This window comes from Dioscorea cayenensis, chromosome 7, assembly GCF_009730915.1.
Source record: "Dioscorea cayenensis subsp. rotundata cultivar TDr96_F1 chromosome 7, TDr96_F1_v2_PseudoChromosome.rev07_lg8_w22 25.fasta, whole genome shotgun sequence".
NCBI lineage: Eukaryota > Viridiplantae > Streptophyta > Magnoliopsida > Dioscoreales > Dioscoreaceae > Dioscorea > Dioscorea cayenensis.
In genome coordinates this window covers 22,452,645-22,470,282 of record NC_052477.1, presented here as the reverse complement: position 1 = coordinate 22,470,282, position 17,638 = coordinate 22,452,645, and the positions used below count along the sequence as shown (strand labels likewise).

Here is a 17,638-nt window from a genome sequence, read left to right as displayed (position 1 = left end):
TACTGCTTTATTGGATTTTACATTTTTACAACATTTTCATCTCCATCCCGAGAACCAAATGGGATGTTACTGCATGCTAATACACGGGATGACATGAAAACTTTTATTATTTAAAGATATATTGACTATTTCATATGTTTGTAGCTATTGATTAATGAAAAATAATTCAAGTATGATTTTTTTTAATTTTATATTTATTTGTAAATTAAGTATTTTATTACAACAATTTTTTTAATTATGCACAACAACTATAAAGTATAAATGATATAATAATAAAAATATATTCAAAATATTCACCTAGTATTGAATTGAGGGTCTACATGATTTATCTGACCTCAAATAAAACTCATTTATTAATCCTTAGTATTTGGGACTCGTTTGAGATTTTAAATTAGAATCTGAATTGGGATTTAACACTTTAGAACCTCTTCTCTAAATATGTTTTTTTTTTTAAAAATGAATAAATCACATACATTGAAAAAAACCTCTCGCTCAAATATATATATATATATATATATATATTTCAAAAAGCAGATAAACTGCATGCTTGAAAAAAATCCACTAGATGTATATATATCAAATTGATTTTGATAAACATATTAAATTTGTTACTATAATTTAAATAGTTTTTATTTTACTCTTTTTTTTATATTTTTATTAATTTATTCAAAATATCTCCTTTGGAGCTTTAATATCGATTTATTTAGTAAGTTATGATTGTTCATATTAATGTATTAAGCTTCTAGAAGTGTATATAATTGATTTTGTTCTTACTATTTAAAAATTCCACATGTTGGAATTTATTTGAGTTTGAAAAATTTAAACAGCTCTAGGCTTGGGAATTATGTGTTTCATATGTTTGCCATCCTAATTACAAAGAGCTATATTAGAAAGGGGAAAAAACCCCATATATAATTTTTGGAAAACTATCATAATTTTTAACACTATGATGTATGAATGACGCAATATCTATTACTGGAAATGAACAAAAAATCCCTCCAAAGTTCAGGTATTCAGAAAAAAACCCCATGACTTTGAGTATTCCCAAAAGATCCTTCATTTTTCTGACAGGTTATTTTTCAGACCTTTCTGACATAAAAGTGATTGACGTTGACATAAAGGTAACAGATATTAACTGGGCTGACTCTCAGTTTTTAAGCGAAAATACCAAATTTTTAGCGGAAACCCATAATTTTAAGCGGAAAAGTCAAATTTTAAACGCAAATGTGTTATATGTTAAGTGAAAACTTATGTAGTTAAGCGAAAACACCAAATTTTAAGCGGAAACTAATAATTTTAAGCGAGAAGTATATGTTGTAAAATAGAATAAACTAACAGAGTAAGTTGCATTAATTGAAAAGTACACTGTCAGGATTGAAAAATAAGCTGTCAAAAAAAGGAGGGACTATCTGGCAAATTCAAATGTCAGAGGGTATGTCTGGGATGTTTTGAAACTTTCAGGAACTAAAAAATAATTTTCCCTATCTATTATATATGTATGTGTGTGTATATGCTTGGATGTGTTTTTTTTTTTTATATTTATGTATCTTCATATATGCTTAATTTGTTACCATAATTTAAACTTTTCTTTCCCTAATTTCTTCTTTTATACAATTTTTTTTGTTAATTTAATCAAATTATCTTCTTTTGAAATTTTTAATATCAATCCATTTAGTAAGTTATAATTATTTATAATAAAAAAAATGTATCTAGCTTCTGGAAACATTCTGTTCATGACAATTTGTCCCCATAATAAACTTTCCTTTACCTAGTTTCTATTTTTACTCACATTTTATTAATTTATTTAAAAATAAATCTTTTGTTCTAAGTTTTTAAACATCAATTCCTCCCGTAAGCTAAGGTTGTTACCAATAATATATTAAGCTTCTAGAAACATACTGTTCATGGCAATTTGTTCCTATAATAAACTTTCGTTTTCCTAATTTCTTTTTACCCCACATTTTATTAAATTTATTAAAAAAATCCTTTTCCTTGAGGGAGCTGTTTTGCTTCCTCTTTTTTATTTTTTTTGTTTGTTGTTGTTGTAGTATTATACTGTTTGATGTTTTTCTCTCACCAGTTTAGTTGGGATGGTATATTTTTTTTTGTTTTAATAGAAATGATTCATCCACCTTTAAAAAAAAAAATAAAATTTTTTTTAACATCAATTCCTTCAGCAATTCAAGGTTCATACTAATAGTGTACTAAGTTTCTAGAAGTACATTATTATTAAATTTTTTTTTTACATATACTAAAACAGGCCTGATATATAATTTTAGAAAAAACTACCATAATTTTTAACATTATAGATTACATAATAATATTTTCATAAACAAATCTATAAATACTACTAATCCCAAACAAACCTTGTACACAATCCCATTAAATCCTACTATCCTACTCATCATGGATTTCCTCTGTCCACTCACCATCATCCTCCTCCTCTTCATTCCCCTTATCTCCATCTTCTTCTCCATCTTCTTCTCCATCTCCTCCTCCTCAACCAAATCCTCAACCACTCTCCGTCCCTATCCCATCATCGGCAACCTCCCTCAGTTCCTCCTCAACCGCCACCACTTCCTCTCATGGATGACCTCCCTCCTCTCCTCCTCCCACAACCTCACCATCACCTTCCACCGTCCCGGCAACGTCCGCGGCCTCATCACCGCCAACCCTTCCAATCTCCACCACTACCTCAAATCCCACTCCCCCAACTTCCCCAAAGGCCCTCGCGTTATCCACCATCTCCAAGACTTCCTCGGCCGCGGCATCTTCAACGTCGACGGCCCTCTTTGGCTCTCCCAACGCAAGACCGCCAGCTTCGAGTTCAACACCCGATCTCTACGCAACTTCATCGTCCTCATCGTCCACCACGAGCTCCATTCTCGTCTCCTTCCCCTTCTCCTCAATTCCTCCCGGTCTTCTTCCCCAATCGATCTCCAAGACCTACTCGAACGCTTCGCCTTCGACAACGTCTGCAAGCTCGCCTTCAATCATGACCCTGTTTCTCTCTCCGACGCCCCTGAATCCCGTTTCGCCCGCGCGTTCAAGATCGCCGCCGAGCTCAGCGCCGGCCGCTTCCGTTACGCCGTTCCCAAATTTTGGGTCATTACCAGACTATTCAACATCGGATCTGAGAGAAAACTCAAGGAATCCATTGCTGTTGTCCATGATTTCGCTACCCAGATCATCAAATCAAAGAAGGGGAAGCCTAATGCTTCTGCTGTTGCTGCTGCTGATGATGATCTTCTTTCTAGATTTCTTGCCAATGAGGAGAACAACTCCGATGAGTTCCTCCGTGACATTGTCATCAGTTTCATCCTCGCCGGCCGGGAAACTACATCATCAGCCCTGTCATGGTTCTTTTGGCTCATTTCTCTCAATACAACAGTTGAAGACAAGATAATACAAGAGATAAGCTCGATACGGGCACGGAAAGCAGATGATAAGGAAGTATTTGAATTCGAGGAATTACGAGAAATGCACTATCTTCATGCATCAATAACTGAGGCAATGAGACTGTATCCTCCAGTGCCTGTGAACTCAGCTATGTGCATGAATGATGATGTACTACCAGACGGTTCAGTGATCAAGAAAGGAATGTTTATGGCTTATAATTCTTATGCAATGGGGAGGATGGAGAGCATATGGGGGAAGGATTGTTTGGAGTTCAAACCAGAGAGATGGCTTGACAACAATGGAGTTTTCCGGCCAGAGAGCCCGTACAAGTATCCAGTGTTTCATGCAGGACCGAGGATGTGTTTGGGCAAAGAAATGGCTTATATTCAGATGAAGTCTATTGTTGCTTGTGTTTTGGAGAGGTTCAGAGTGGATGTTGTGGAGAAGGAAAAAATCCCTGAACATACATTGTCACTTACATTGAGGATGAAGCATGGATTGATGGTTAGGATCAGGGATAGATATTAAGTTAAGAAGAGTGGTTTGTCTGGTTCTTGATACTTATTTGTTGAAAGGTTTGTCTTTTGTGCTTCATGTCACTTATAAAGGCCTTGTTTGGGTTGGCTTCTCAAAAAAGCACTTTTTTTAAGTTTAATAGAAGTGCTTCTGGAAAAAGTGTTTTTCCAGAGTAAGTTAAGCACTTTTTTATATTTTGTGTTTGTATTAGCTTTTCTGTAAAAGCAGAAGCTGTAAAAATAAGCTAAAAAACTGTTTTTCAGCTTTTTTTATAGCTTCTGCTTTTGCAGAAAAGCCAATACAAACAACTTTTTTTGAACCCAGAAGTGCTTAACTTATAAAAAAGCACTTCTGGGTTTTCCAAAAGCTCATCCAAACAAGCCCAAAGACGATGATGTATTGATTAGATATAAATGGTGAAGTGTAATCGTTTTCTATTTGGAACTTATGGAGGTTGTTATGTGAGAATATATATCCTAGGTTCTGATTCCAACTGTGTTTATTGATGAAATTTGCTGAAGAGTTGAAAGAGATATATTTATTAATCCGTGATTTACTTTTGTTATTTTTTAAAAAATCCGCATGTTTTATTCAATATTGCCCTTTTTTATTTTTTATAAAAAACATTTTTTTTTTTTTTTTATGTCAGAAGACAAATAGGTCTGATGATGCACGGATTATAGTTTATTGATAATTTAAAAATTTATTAATATGATGAAAGTCTTAGTCTATTAGATGAGGTGATGAAAACACGCCCAGATAAATTTTATGAACCAAATTTAGTGGGAACTCATCAAATCTATTTGAAAACAAATTACAGTACATTATAATATTACTCCAGTATTGTACAGTTTATAAAATAGAGAAAAAGAAAATTATTTTGAAACGCAAATTAGAGTGGAGACGCCTATTTACATGGTGATGAGAGTTGCATGACATTGATAGCAATTGTTTGAATTCATGAGTAGCAGCACAGTTTCACCAATTCATTACATTTATTACGAAGTACTCCATTGTCTCCCAAGTACTAGGTTGCTATAGCATAAATGTAGAAAGTGGAGAAAGAGAACCTAGGTTCACGCGCTACGGACTCCACGGAAAATGGTGCAGTTGGTTGCGCATTAAAAATTCTTTTAAAATAAAAAATTATCATAATATTATCTCTACTTGAAATCTAGGTATTCGACCATTGAACCAACAAGGATAAACTAAATTAGTTATTTAATCTGGAATTTATAATAAAAATAAAAATATAATATATTAAAAATTAAATTAATTATTAAACTAAATATATCTAAAATATTTTTTTTCTTCTAAATACATGTCAGTTAAGGATGTTGTACAATAATAAAAAATAGCATTAAATTATCTAAATTTTAAAATAAAAAACAACCAAATTACTAAACTATCCCTCTCTTGAAACCATGTATTTTTTTTATAACTATAAATATTAATCTCTTCATTTATATAACTTAAAAAATTGAAGATGGGTGAAATTGAAAAACAAAAAAATAAATATTGCATTGATATTGTAAAACGACACCTATTTTAAAATAATTTTTTTAAATGACATGTATTTTGGAACGAAGAAAGTATCAAATAAAGCAAGTTGTATCTCATATTTAAAATCAAAGTCCTGACATATAAACTAAATTAATTATTTATAAATACCAAATCAAATAAATTTTGCAAAGAAGGTTCTTTGAGCAATAAAATTGAATACACACAAGACACAAAAACGAAGTCTTATAACATATAAACTAAATCCATATGAAATATCAAACTAAATAAATCAAATAGACAAGTTCTTTTAACATTGATTCATTCAAATAAAATAGAAATATAACAAAATTATAAAATATTAAACTTTAGTTCTTGACTACCTAGATTTTAATGTGCATCACTTTAGGTTTTGGCCACCTAGGTTTTCAATTTTTAATATTGTATATGAAACGGACCCTGTTCACCTATGTGCATTAATTTAAATTTTTAAAAATTAAAATTAGATTGAGATGTGTTCACCCATATGAACTGGGCATGGTTCACTAGTTCACGGTTGAACTGCCAGGTCCACACTGGTGAGTATTGATTTTTGACTTGTTGATCTGGATTTTAAAGTGGTACCAAACCGTCTATACTTTTTGGGTTCGGTTTAACCCGGTTTTGCCTAGCTTGAAATCTCATCTCATTTAATTATATATATATATTTTTATAAAAACGTATAATGGCCATTGAAATAAGAAAGAAAGACAAACTTAATTACAAGAAAATCAAAACGTCCTCAAAAAACATGATTGCTTAAAGAACAGAAGACTACCTACAATAGTTGATGCCTTAAATAGGACAAATTCTATTGTCCTCACCAACCAAGTTCGGCTCCACTTTTTACAAGAGAGCTGAATGTGGCTCCACTTTACCAATAAATCACTTAAATTAAATTTAAAAAAATATATAAAAAAAAATACAACAGTGGGTTAACAACAAAAACTCTACTAAAAGTGGGTATAAGAAAAAGGAAAGGCAAATACAAACTTTAAAAAAATTGATAAATAATCTAAATACTTCCCATTTTTTTTCATGTTTTATTTTGGTCCCAATTTTAAACTATGATTTAGTCTTATGTTTAATTTTTATTATAATAATATTATCCGAGTTTAAGGTGTTAGTTGCGATTATACGTGACACTTTTTTTCTTAGTCATCAACCTCATATGTAATAAGTCATATATGATCGTCAATAACACCGTAAAGCCGGATGATTTTATCGTAAGATAAACATAACGTAGAAGATCAAATCATAATTTTTAAAAGTTAATGAACCAAATAAAAACCCAAAAAACAATAGTGGATTATTTACTTTGTTTATCTTGAAAAAAAAAAAACATGTCTAACTATTAGGAATCAGCCAAATTCTTGGGAAGGTGAAAGCTCGTCGTGATCAGTCATCTCGCTCTCAGAAGATCCCATGACCTCTAAATCACACTTTACTGAATTGATCTTGAGATTATAAAAAAATATTAATATTAGAAATAATTTGACATTGTGAGTAATGTGAAAGAAATGAAATATCAACCAGTCTCTATTGCAGGGTGGTATGTATGTGTATACATGACATGGTTGTAAAGCCAATATGACTTCTTTTTTGATAAAGGGTTTTATAAAATTTTAAGTAAAGAATAAATTAAAATTTTAATTTATTTTTTATAAACATTTAAATAAAAATATGTTAAAAATAAAACTGCAAACTTTTTATGAGAGTATAAATAGAAAATATAAATAAATAAAAATTTTAAATATTAGAAACTAAAGTTCAATCTCTCCAAATCAAAAGGCTCCAGTGGCTGCAGGAAGGTGACGGAAATACAAAATTTTTTCACTCTGTGGCAAATGGGAGGAAATGCCGGAATCTTATTCCTGGATTTTATCAGGAGGGCAGTCTCATATCGGACCCAAAAGATGTGGGAAGGATGTTTGTTAATCCTTTCCAGCAACAATTCGGAAGTAAGCTTACGTCGCGTTTCAATGTGGATTTCTCTAAGCTCCTGGCAAACAAGCGACATGTGGATCTGGGTGGGTTGGAAAGGACAGTTACAATGATTGAGGTTAAGGACGCGGTCTTCAGCCTAGGGGGACAAAGCCCCTGGGCCTGACGGGTTCCCGATTCATTTTTTCAAAAATTCTGGGAGACGATCAAGGAGGACATTTTTAAGCTTTGTGAGGACTTCTACCTTGGTAGAGCTAATTTAGAAAGGATTAACTGGGCAAACATTGTTCTTATCTCCAAGATGGTGTCCCCTGAATCCCCGGGTGACTACAGGCCTATTAGTCTTATCAATTCATCTCTGAAAATTGTTTCCAAGATTCTGGCTACTAGACTAAGCAAGGTGATGGACGATCTTGTGGACAATTCCCAATCTGCATTCCTGAAGGGGAGATGTATCCTGGACAACGTGGCGATTGCTGAGGAGCTGATTTTTAGCATGAATAAGAGAAGGCTTCCGGGGTTCATTTTGAAAGTGGATTTCACAAAGGCTTTTGACCTTGTGGACTGGGAATTCTTATTGGACCTGCTCAAAGCAAGGGGTTTCGGTACTAAGTGGATGGATTGGATTGAGACTATCCTTTCCTCCACTAAAGCTAATGTGCTGGTTAACAGGTCTCCTAATGGTTATATTCGTTACCTTCGGGGTCTGCGGCAAGGGGATCTGCTATTACTATTGCTTTCATCTTGGTAATTGACATGCTTAGCACGATGTTTGAGTATGCCCTAGCATCCAAGGTATTGGTGGGGGTGCCACTTGGGCCTTTTAAAAATAGGTGCAACCTTTACTATGCTGACGACCTTTTGATTTTCACTTCGGGTGGTATGGAGGATCTCAGAATTATCAAGCTAATCTTATACCTATTCGAAGGTATGTCTGGTCTTCAAGTGAACTTCTCTAAGACATGTCTATACTCGGTGAAGAAGGGGACGTTTCCGGAGGAGACGGCTGCGTTGACTATGGACTGTGATGTGGGGCTATTACCGGTACCTTACTTGGGCATTCCAATCTCGGGGAGGCCTCAAAAGCGAGGATTGGGAAGGTCTAATTGCTAAAGTGCGATAGCGTTTGACTTCTTGGAAGAGTAGACATTTATCCATTGGTGGGCGAATCACCCTGCTAAACTCTGTTTTGTCGGCGATTCCAACTTATTAGATGTCTATCTTCCGTCTGCCTGCTTGGGTAGTTAAAGCAATTGACCGGATCAGAAGGGATTTTTTATGGTCGGGGCCGGACATCGATAAACCCGAGTGTAGATTAGTAAGCTGGAAAGCGTTGTGCCATGCCAGGGAGCAAGGAGGATGGGGGATTCTTGACCTTCATAACTTTAACCAGGCTTTGTTGGGGAAGTGGTGGTGGAAGTTAGCAAATGACTGCGATTGGGGAAGGGCTGAGGTGATCCAGTTTAATTATGGTGGTAGCTGCGGGGATCTGTTTCCTAAAAGGAGGGGGAGGATGTCATATTTCTGGTGAGGGGTCCTGAGTGTGTACCCTGCTTTAAGGTGCTGTGTCTCAAGTGAAATTCAATCTGGTGCTGACACCTTGTTCTGGAGAGACAGATGGCTCAACCGCAGAGCGCCCATGTACGTTTGGCAGGAACAATACAGATGCTGTGGGCAGCAGGACGCTACTTTCAAGGATTTGGCCCACTTGCTTGAGGAGCAACCATTCTTTGAGGATGCAGATTTAGTTCAAACCCGGGACAGGTGGTGGTCTATTGGACATGATGCAAGGGACAAGAAAAGGTGGTCGCTTAATGCCAACGAGGTTTTCTCTGTAAAGTCGCTTTATAACTTTCTTAATGATGGGGGTGTGAGGTGTGAGATTGCAAATTTCTTTTGGAAAAGTAAATGCCTAAAGAAGATCAACATCTTCAACTGGTTGGTCTGGAAAAATAAGATTTTGACAATGGAAAATTTGAAAATTAGGCGATGTAACAAGCTCCCGACTGCAACTTGTGTCATGTGCCACGCGGATGCGGAATCAGTGGATCACATGTTCCTTCAGTGTTCAGTTGCTAAGGAGGTGTAGGGCTACTTCTGCAGGCTGTTGTGCATGCCGGAGCCCCCGAGTTCAATGAAATGTGTGTGGCTAGAGTGGCGGGGTTCAGTTAGGCCCGAACTTAGGGTAGCAGTGGACTTAGTGACAAGGCGTTGGTCTGGAATATTTGGATTGCACTCAACGATAGAATTTTTAATGATTAAATTATGCCTGCTTATTGCATTCAGCTATGTATTAATCGTATGCTCCTATCATGGTTCGATGCACTTGCAGATGGCGCTAAGGCAAGATTAGAAGACACCACGGCTACCGTCAGGCGCAGTCTGGAGTTCCTTTAGTCGAGGAGCCAGAGGGACATGGGGGATAGTATTGCTGAGGAGGCACCAGACCGGAGCACGGAGTAGTTTTTTTCTTCTGTGTTGGAGGATGATTTTTTATCCTCGTGTAGTGGTCTGTTTTGTTGCTCTTGTATCACTTCTTGTGGTATGAGTGGTTTTTGTTTCCTGGTTGTATTTGGTTGGTTCTATTGTTTGGTTTTATTTAGTTTAATAGAAGTGGTTTATCCACCTTTATCAATTAAGGAGCTACCTTGAGCTCAAGCTTTGTTTACAGATTTGAACAGAGCTTAGAAAGTTTAGCTTGTTCAAAACCTTATTATAGACTTATGAGGGGGTCTTTCTCTCGAGGGTTGTTTGCTCACAAGGTGTGGAATTGAGGAGGAATGTGATAGAAATGAGAATAAGAGGGAATGGATTAGGAATGAAAGAAAAACTGTGTTTAGTTGGAGGACATAAGAGAGTAATTCATTATGAATGGGAAAAGTAAAAAAAAAGAAATATGTGGGAAATGTCTTTTATACACTTATAGAGTGAATATTAAACAAATAAATATATTAGCCAATAATATTATTTTATTTGTAATATATTATCATTATTGTTATAATTTAAATCATTTTTATTTTTATAATTAATTTTACAATTAATATTTATTATTATTATTATTATTTTTTTGACAATGTTATCATTTTATTTTTATTATTTTATAATTAATTTAATTTATTATTATTATTATTATTTTACAATATTATTTTATTTGAAATATATTATCATTATTATTATTTTATTTTATTGTAATATTATTTTATTAGTACTATGTTATCATTATTGTTTTTTATAATGTCCTCAACAATATATATATATATATGCATTGTCTTTCTCGCCCTTTTTATGCGGATCATGCAATAAAAACTTTAAGAAAAAAATCTTGTATATCATGTATAAAAACTTTTTTGTATAGAAACTTAATATATATATATATATATAAATATATTGTTTTTTTCCAATCCTTTTTCATTTTTTTGGCAAAATGCAAAAACGTTCCAACTAAGGAACAAGAACAAATAAGGAACAAGAACCTGAACAAACAAACATACAACAAAAGATGAAACAACCATGTGACCCTAGTCGAAGTAAATTTCTTGGCATAAAGAAACTACTATGTCAACATGTCAACAAGATAGAAACAAGTTCAAAGTAAGAATGAAAGTAGTGTCTTGAAACAATTTTCTTGGCATAAAGAAACAAAATAAAGAAGAAAATCGGAGACATAGTCAACATCATTAAAAAATATAATTTGCATGGAGATAATAAATCAGGTCGAATCTTGTGCTTGTGTCCTCAATCACTTCTTCGACTTTCTAGGTGCTTTGCAATCAAGTAAATCAAGCAAGTAGAACAATTAGTCTATGACCAAACAACAATTCAAGCTAAAATGTAGAGTCAACAGATTGGTAACATTCAAAAACCTAGCGAAACAACATTCTAAGCTGATGTTATAAGTTTCTCTTAATAACCTAGCCAAACAACATTCATTCAATCAATCAGTCTTGATTAACTTAAAAAACAAACATTGTGAGGAAAACTTAATATGAATATTGAAACCAGGTGGGGAAAACCATGATCTCGTTAGAAATACGCTACAAAAGCGCAATTTCTTACTGTCCCGTAAGTTCAAAAAGATTATCATTTATGTTTCATTATTAGGTAATTCTTGCAAGATGAACATTGCCTCATCGTCCGTCAACCCATCAATTTCAAATATAATTTCACATAGCAATCTTATCTTTTCGTCACGCTTTGCAAAAGCAAATTTATGGGCCTTTTCGAGGGCTACTTCAAGCGCTGCTTCACAAGCTTCTTTGCGAGTTGTAGAATCAGCTATTGCCTGAAATCCTTGACCAACTATTTCTGCAAAGTTATTCAAATTGTTATTTAGTTTATCAAATGATTGGTTTGTTGCTGGAACTTTCCTCTCACGACACATTTTTAAGGTACCAGCATCAAATACCATAGGTGACTAAGTAGGAATGGCTTCTTCTGTTGACATAAAAAAAATCATCAGTGACCATTTCAAAGAAACCCTTGTCATCATTCAAATTAATGTTCTCATGCTGATATTGCTCTACATCATCACCAATATCTCCTCATGCAGTGCCTTATGCTCTATCTTTTGCAAATACTTGGACAAGGTCAATGAAAAATGGAAAAGATTTTCCATAAAGACTTGCAGCTTTTTTGTGAGCCCACGTTGCAATGAAAAGTACAATTAGTAACACAAACAACATATAAAAATAACAATATAAATTTACCAAATAACATTTTTTACATACCTTAGCATACTCGTAATATGAACTTTTATCACATTCGATAGTGTATTGTTCATGATTCCAAACAAAACCACTTATTCGTAGTATGTCGGTAATTGCAATGGTTTTGTTTCTAAATAATTTCACTCGAGACTCGATATTGGAGACGATCTTCAGTGTTGTTTGAGGAATCTTCTCCTTTATCATTCTTTCCAATTGATTTTGGTACCCGTTTCTGAACCCATTTTCTATAGTCCAACAAGGATTTGTAGATAACTCAACTATTGAGTCAATTAACATTTTATCCTCATGTACAGTTTATTAGTGCTTATTTTGTCCCCTGTCCCTTGATTGTGATTTTGAATCCATACTAGAAAAAAAGAAAAGAAAACAAGCTAAGAAAAAAGAAGACATATTGAGCATGTGAAACATATTTAAGTGTCACACAAAACAAAAATAACATAATTATGAAGTACCAACCAAATATATTCCAGGACACATGTTGTCAAAATCCACACTGAGTACAATCCCACAAAAATAATAACCATATCACAAAATAAAAATACATAGAAGCACACATGCAAATTATGTCAATATTAAATAGTATACATCAACCTAAACAGCAACTGCTATACATATTGATAGCCATGTCAAGTCTAAATTGTGTCCACTCATCAGTTGGTTCAACAGTTGTGATGTTTTCCATATCATCTTCTTGTTGTTCCTCTAGGATTAGATTATCAACTTCATCTTCGGCAGGGTCTTCTGCCATCTCCCTCTTAATAAAATTATGTAGTAGGCGACATGCGTTAATGATACGTCGTTGAGTGATTATGTTGTAGAAACTTGGACTGGATAAAATTTTTCATCAATTTTTTAGAAGACCAAATGCCCCTCTCGATCACATATCTTGCACTTGCATATTTTATATTGAAAAATTCTTGAGGTGTGCATGGTTGATGTCCATCGGCCCAGGCACTTAAGTGATAACGTTGTCCTAAAAAAGGAGCAAGAAAACCAAGGCAATTTGCATACCCAACGTCCACTAAGTAGTAGAAACCTAAGAGATGTAAAAAAAAGTGCACATTGTTTTATGGACTGTTGTGTTAGTGATATTAGACAGACAAAAAAAATATGCATTTTATTTACCATCTAGAACTCTCAAGTCATTAGGCTTCGTTATTTCATTCCTAAGAACTCGACCATCATGAGCTAAACTTTCCCAACTAGACATGACATATGTAAATTGCATATCTTGATCATAAACACTGAGTACATTAGTTGTTATTTTAGACTTCCTTGATCTATATCTTGTGCGATCAGCTTTAGACACATTTACTCGAATGTGTGTGCCGTCTAACGCTCCTAAACAACACTATGTCAGGAAAAAATGTCACTTACAAAATATAAATAAAACTTAAAAGGAAAAAGTTAAGTTATTTATCTTAAACCACTTCCATCTAAAGTCAATTGAGTTTTCGGGTACATGTTATGGTTTTTTCAATAAAACACCATGACAAAGAATGACTGACTTCAATACAGCATGGAAATGTCGGCTAACTATTTCTCCGGATCGGAAGAAATCAAATTTAAATATCCTATTCTTGACATGGTATGCCATAATATTAAGAAACATTGGCGTTACTTCTTGGACCTGGACATTTACAGTGCCTTGCAGCTCACCAGTAATAGTTAGTAATTGATACAAATTATGGAAACATCATCGGTCCATATGCAACTTATCGACGTATTTTATATCACTTTCGTAAACCACGTGGTGAAGGTATTCTTGTTGTCTGCAGTGTCTTGTAGATATTGATACAATCTCCCGTTGAATCATTTTATTTCTATGATTTCGTTGCTTTATTGCACATGTAACAGTCATAACGCCTTATACGTAGATGTAACACATAATCATTGGGACATATCGTTGAAGTTGTTTAATATTCTTCATATCTAAAATAACAATTACATGCATAAGAATTTAGTTAGCTATTGTTGTCATATTTGTATGCATCTGTGTGGCAGGACGTCATCAAATATTTTTAAAGAAAGCCAAAAAACTCTTGTCCATATTTTGCATTATGTCAAAAATAAGTTCAATATTTTATAACTAACTCATATGCAAATAAAAATAATATATACATATATATTGGAAGGTTATACTATACATATCATTATTATGTGGATGTAAACAATTATCCTATTTTATAGGGTCTCTCCCCAACACACATGGAGTGGATGAGATCTATCCAAACTTTGACCGAATATTTTACTCCTTATTAAAAATATTTTGATTTGCTTATAATCAATAAACCATTTTGCATTGCTAAGCCCATGTTGTGCATTTGAGCAGGATGGAAGTGTGTGAGATTCTCAATAAAAAAAAATAGAAAGAAAGGTGGTTGTTGATCATCTAAGGTTCTAAGGTTGGTCTTTCTTAGAGGTTGCATTATTTAGAAACACATGGTCAGCAAACTAAAAGAATTCCGAGGAGAAACTAACTTAGATTGATTTAAAGTTCTCAATCAAATCATGTGTCATAATCTATGTTTTCAAACAGAGTTACTGATCTAAGGTTTGAAGATTAGCCTTTCATAGAGGCTGCATTATTTAGTAAGACATGGTCACTAAACTAATGAATAAAATTCTCAAGAGAAGATTTCAAGTTCTCAATCAATCCTATGTTATTATCTTTGTTTTCAAGCAGAGTTGCTGATCTAAGGTTTGAAGATTAGTCTTTCATGGAGACTGTTATATTTAGTAAAACATGCTCACTATACTGAAATAAACAGTTCTAGAGAAAAACTTACTTAAAATTGAATTCAAGTTCTTAGTCAAATCATGTGTCATTTAAGCATGAATTTGAAGATCAATCATTTGAGGAAGGTTGCCAAATTTAGAAAAATGTGCTTACCAAACTGAAAGGAAGAATTCTCATGTGTAACAAACTTAAAATCAAATTCAAGTTCTTACTCAAATCACATCTCATAAAGCATGTGCTAATTGATCTCTGTATTCTTGTAGTGATAGTCAAGCATGTACACACAAGGATTGTAAGGCCATTAGCTAGACAAGCAAAAGGTGCCACAGAAGCTAAAGTTTTTATCATTAACTATGTACTGTTGCAATAAAGAGAGGAACTTTGGCACGAACCAGTGTCCTTTCATGAATCCAAACATATCTGCAGTGTGTATATATATCTAGAGAATTTAAAATATAACTAACAACAGACCCTAAAAAGAGGGTGATTTTCATTGACACTTTGTTCATGAATCATGAAAGCAGCTAAAATAAAAGGAAATCATAGATGGTAGAATTTAAAGGCTTTGAAACCAAAAGCAAGAATTACAACCATTCTACTCTCTCTACATCTATGACACATAATTTTTTTTCTTATATAACATATAATCAATAGGTTCCAAACGCTAAAAAGAATGATTTGCAGTGTTTCTTGTTCACTAGTCACGTGGAAGTAGCTCAAGAAACAATATAATATCATGATAGATTATTCAATTTGTTCATCTATGATTTTGTAATATCATGACATAGAAACATTGAATTTGCGTGCTTAGTGTTCAATCATGCATGATTGTAGGACTTAAAATACCAATGCATTAACATAAAAAAAAAGGGCATGCCTTCAAATATATCAAAGAATTCCAAAACTACAAGGCCAATAGACTATCTCTATCTATATATATATAGGTTTTGGATATTAATTGTTATTGTTGTTGTAGTAGATGTAGAGTATAATTACATAGTTTTTTGCCTTCCCATCATCGACATTTCATGCATTTAATTAGAAAAATCTTGTTTCTACTATTATCTTTTATGTTTGGATTCTCTATAGGCAAAAAAAAAGTAAAAATTTCATGTGTTCATTAGAACTATTAAATTCTTCCTAGAAACTAGTCACCATAGTTAATTAGGCTCATTAGTCATTTGGATGGAGTGCTAAATAGCTTTTCCTATGGGCTATTTAAGGACAACAAATATTTGCTGAAACCATTAGTTGAAGTTGAAAGAAACCCTTTCTGACCATCTATATAGTTATCTTCAGTGAAAAATTCTGTGAGTTGTGAACTAAAATTAGTAAAGACATGCATGCTTGTATTTAATTTTTAATCTTATATGCCATTGTGCAAAATGCTATCTAAATTGGGAGAGGGCCATATTCACCACATACAGAGTCTCACTTATCTACATGCATGTATTAATCTTATACAATGTAATCTTTTTTATTTTCCTTCCTACAACATTGCAAATTGCTGAAGTTGTAGAGTTCACATAACATTATTATTATTATTATCATTACCACTGTTTTCCAGACAGCATGATATATACAAATGGGCTAAATATCTAATAAATTTCAACAATTCTCAGACTCTCAACAGAACAAACAGTAAAGGATGAAAATATTCTGTATTTCACAGTCTCAACAGAACAAAAAACAAATTTTTGAAATGATTCCATAGATTAAGAAAATAACAAATATGAATATATTCTGAATTCAGTGCAACAAAAGACAAATTGAATAATATTGAATCAAAACAATATATAAGATGAAAAGCATACTAGCGCCAGAGAGGGAGCAAGAGAGAGGAAGAAAAGTAGCACTGGTGATGTTCGATCATCAGCGGAGGAGAAGCTCTGCATGCCTTCACTGGGTAATCACCGATCGAAGTGGTGCCTTTGGAGAAGGATGACGAACGAGGAGATCGGCAGGAGAAGAAGTAGGGTTTTCTCAAGGGCGCTGGTTTCTCTCATAGACCAAAGGAAAGGACAAAACATGGATGGAAAAATAAATAAAGTCAGGGGTAAAATGGTCATTTCAAGTTTTGGATTGGGCATTCCTCAAGATATTTGGTTGAATCCCAATCAGGATTCTCCCCTCATCCCATTCCTCATATAATCCTCCCTCATTCCTATGTATGCCAACCAAATAAAGGTCTGGGCCCATTCCCAATCTAATCTCACTCCACTCATTGCAAACAAATAGCACCTCAATGCCTAAAGATCCATGCACAAATACCATACTACAAGGGTTCTATGACAACCAAACCCCTACAAAGCCCAAGCTATTCTCCAAGAAAAGTCCTGTTCGTCATGTCTCAAGAACTGTGATTTCTATAAATTTTAACAAATTTCATATTTTGCATCTCTAAAGTATCCCCAACCTAATGTTAAGAAATAACGATTTTATCTGATTATTGAATGATAATTTGTATCCTTGTAAAGATCAAATATTGCACTTAAACTATGATAATAAATAGTATATTTATCTTGCTTCACCTTCAATTCTTGTAATAAATGCATCATTACATTATTTCCTTTCAAGCACAAGAACTACAATATATTTCCCTTTAATAGAAAATTAAGAGAGAAACTCTTTTAAAGTTATCATTTATATAAGTGACTACATAGCATGAAGTAAATGCTCTTGATCAACATGTTAGAATAAATTATTCTAACGATGTGGCTCATGTCATAATTAAGATCTATATAATGTCAGGAAGTTTTAACATTATGATTTT

At 33.6% G+C, this 17,638-nt stretch overlaps 1 protein-coding gene and 1 long non-coding RNA gene across 2 annotated transcripts; one reads left to right on the top strand and one right to left on the bottom strand.

Annotated features, from left to right (window-relative positions):
• The first annotated feature begins 2,360 nt into the window (after positions 1 to 2,360).
• Positions 2,361 to 4,035, top strand: LOC120264294 (cytochrome P450 94A1-like). Its single transcript, XM_039272094.1, has one exon. It carries the CDS (start codon positions 2,407 to 2,409, stop codon positions 3,925 to 3,927), a length of 1,521 nt encoding a protein of 506 aa, XP_039128028.1. The 5' UTR covers positions 2,361 to 2,406; the 3' UTR covers positions 3,928 to 4,035.
• A 7,366-nt stretch (positions 4,036 to 11,401) lies between these two features.
• Positions 11,402 to 16,895, bottom strand: LOC120264288. Its single transcript, XR_005537396.1, has 3 exons — positions 16,680 to 16,895; positions 12,126 to 12,471; positions 11,402 to 12,025 (listed from the first exon to the last, which is right to left on the bottom strand). It is a non-coding gene; the product is annotated as an uncharacterized LOC120264288 (long non-coding RNA).
• Between the last annotated feature and the right edge of the window lie 743 nt (positions 16,896 to 17,638).